Source organism: Apis dorsata, unplaced genomic scaffold (assembly GCF_000469605.1).
Source record: "Apis dorsata unplaced genomic scaffold, Apis dorsata 1.3 scaffold_987, whole genome shotgun sequence".
Lineage (NCBI taxonomy): Eukaryota > Metazoa > Arthropoda > Insecta > Hymenoptera > Apidae > Apis > Apis dorsata.
The window spans coordinates 38,204-41,425 of record NW_006264090.1 but is presented as its reverse complement, the minus strand read 5'-3'; the positions used below and the strand labels follow the sequence as shown (position 1 = coordinate 41,425).

Sequence of the window (3,222 nt, the reverse complement as noted above, 5' to 3'; positions counted from 1 at the left end):
TTTTTTTTTGCTTGAAATGTTATTAAACAATTTTTTATTCTTAATAAAATTTTGTTAATATATAATAACGATATAATTTTCAGAATACATACTAAATAATAAATGAAGTAACTTTATTAACAAAATATAAATTATTTTTATTGAAGTCGAATAACAAATAATTACAATAATAATAGCAAATAATAAATAATTTATTTCGTAAAATACTATATAATAACGAATATATTTAATTGTAAATATACTTATTTATTTTTCGAAATACTTCATAAAATATTCATTTCAAAAATAAATTGTTATTCAAATGATTTTAAAAAGTAATTTCTACAAGCAAATCTGAATTTTAAAAAATTTTCAAATTATATTATTTCATTGCATTATTTTTTAAATTATTTGAGAAACAATTTATTTTCTAAATAACACAAATATTTTATAATGTATTTCATATAAAAATAAATGAATGTATTTACAATTAAATAATCAATTTATAAAATAAATTATTTATTATTTAATCTTATTTAATCAAGTATATATTTTTTTAATATGTAGCGTTAAAAATTTACATTATTATTGTTTTCTAACTAATACTATTATATGTTTACAGTTATTATTACATTTTTTATTTAATATTCATTCTATATTAATATAGAATATTAATATAGAATATTATATTAATATAGAAATTAATATAAATATTAATGATGTTTATAAATGAACAAGAAATTAGATATTTAAGTGTTAATAAAATGAAATATTAATAAAGTTTTAATAATAATAAAAAAGTACTTTTTGTTTATCTTCTATTGTCTTATAATATTTCATTTCAAAAGTAATTAATATAACTAATATAAATAAAATAATTATTTTATATATATTATTTTATACTCATTTTTTTTTATACTTATTAAATTAAAAATATAATTTTATGAAAAATATATTTAAACTGTTATTAAAATATATTTAAACTAAAATTTAAAATTATAAACTTTTAAACTAATTTTAAAATTGTATGTTTTTTTATTTAATTCTTGAATCTAGATTTAAGACATCTAGAATCTTTTTCTTTATGTTTCATATACAATGAGAATTAAAAATATATTTTAAAAATGGAGAATTTATTTGATAAATAATTGAAAAAATATAAACTATATATAAATATAAATTAATAACAAAAAATAGACAATTTCAAATCATATATTTAAAATTGCATATTTACATTTAAATGTTAAATAAATATTATTTGCAATGTATACTCATTTTTTACTTCCATTATATATATAATAGATTTATATAAAATAGAATATATAAAATTTTTATATTAAATATAGTTTCAAAAATAAACAAAATATTTCAGATTTATATATATATGTAACTGATAAATTAAAAATTAAATATGTTATTCAGGCTCTTTTTTCCATGTAATTCTACATGTGAAAATAAGAAAAAAATATAGAATAAACTTGTTTCGTTTAAAAATTAAGTTTTCAAAAAAATTAAATTTGAAAATTTGCTAATTATGAATTCATAATGATATATGTTCAATTTTTTCTAAAACAGAAATTTATAACAACTTACAAAAATTTATAACTTTTCAACAAAAAAACTCTTTGAGTATTTAAGTAATAAAACTTAAATAATAAAATTTTATTATATATTTTTATTCATTTTTATATAAAATGATTTTATATTTGATTCATTCATATTTAATCGGAATCTAATTTTACTTGAAAATTTTTCAAATAAAACTTGATTTCCATAATTCGAATAAAAATTTTATTCTTTCTTTTTGATTTATTTTTTTATAATATATTGTAGCACGAATAATATGTGGATATCCCATATAGACATACATATATTCATATATTCATTATTAATTAATTATTAATAATTAAAAAAGTAAAAAAAAAATTAAAAATATGAAATATCATTTAGAGATACTCTAGATTTTTATAATATAATATAAAAAAAAATCATTAGAAAATAATAATAAACTATTTTTTAGTATTAACTAAATAAAACGTCACATTAAAGACATTTTACAAATTGCATATAAAAATAATAAATCATTAATAAACTTTTCCATTCACAAAAATATCAATTGCATTCATCAAATACTATAAAACAATCTAATAATTTATATGATATCTATCGATCTTCGACAAAAATCGCATTAAAAATGAAAAAAATTGGGAAAAAGTAGCAACATTGGTCCATGCTCATAAATACGTACATATAGATAAGATCACATAAGATGGTGGTGGATGAAGGCGAAATCTCGTGGTGCCAAGTTCCCAGGAGAATAGAGCGCGAGAAGGAAAGAATAACATGGCCAAAGTGGTTGAACAAAGACAGAAGAAAGGGACTTGCTCCAGGCCCCACTTCTTTCTCTTAGGAGTTCCACCAGGTCCCACATTACGTGGACATAAAAGGTAACCCCGGCACGGAGACGGTCTCTCTGACACATTGACACAGCCTCTGAACCACCGGCTGTGCTGTGCTTCCCTCCTTCCTATATATTTCTTGAGATTCTCGTTTTTCTTTGGCCGAGATCATCCGCTCTCTCTCTCTTTCGTTTCCGTTCAGCCACTTCTCTCCTCGATTCGATATCGTTGTTATCCGCCGATCTCTGTCGACTCGCTGCTTTTTTGAACCGCAAAATCGCCAAAAGAATAAGAGTATGCTATATAGTACATAATCCAACAATGGTATTATGAGATTTTTTTATTTTGAGGGAGTCGAAGGGTTGAAAAATCATGAATCAGAAAATAAAAGAAAAATGAAAATTCCAGAATGAAGGATTATTCGTTTAAGAGCAATGTTAGCAGAAGTGAAAAAAACTTTTTTTAAAGTTTTTCAAACTGAAAGTATTGAAAATAGTAATTGGAAAAATTTCATTTAAATATGATATTTAAAAATTTTATTTTATTTTAGAATTATATGTAAGTATAAATATATAAAGAATTTTTGAGAATAAATGATCGTTCAGTTGGAAGTAATGCTAAGTATATTTCAAACTGGAAGATTGGAAACAGTAAAAAAAAAATTTTATTTAAATATGTATTGATATTTAATAGTTATATAGATAACAAAAATATTTAATTGAAACATACAAATTAAATTATTATTTTATAATAATGAAATGTTTAATTAACAACAATTATTTAATTGTATTTTAAATCTTATTATAGAAAATTTTATATATAAAAAACCAATAAAGATAAAATG

At 19.5% G+C, this 3,222-nt stretch overlaps 1 protein-coding gene across 1 annotated transcript in view; it reads right to left on the bottom strand.

Moving 5' to 3' along the window:
- LOC116186599 overlaps positions 1-2,675 on the bottom strand; it is a 3,481-nt gene extending 806 nt beyond the window's left edge. Inside the window, 1 exon segment of the mRNA XM_031514365.1 lies at positions 2,246-2,675. Within this exon segment, the coding sequence (XP_031370225.1) occupies positions 2,246-2,461 (216 nt within the window). The 5' untranslated portion in view covers positions 2,462-2,675.
- Positions 2,676-3,222: the final 547 nt, after the last annotated feature.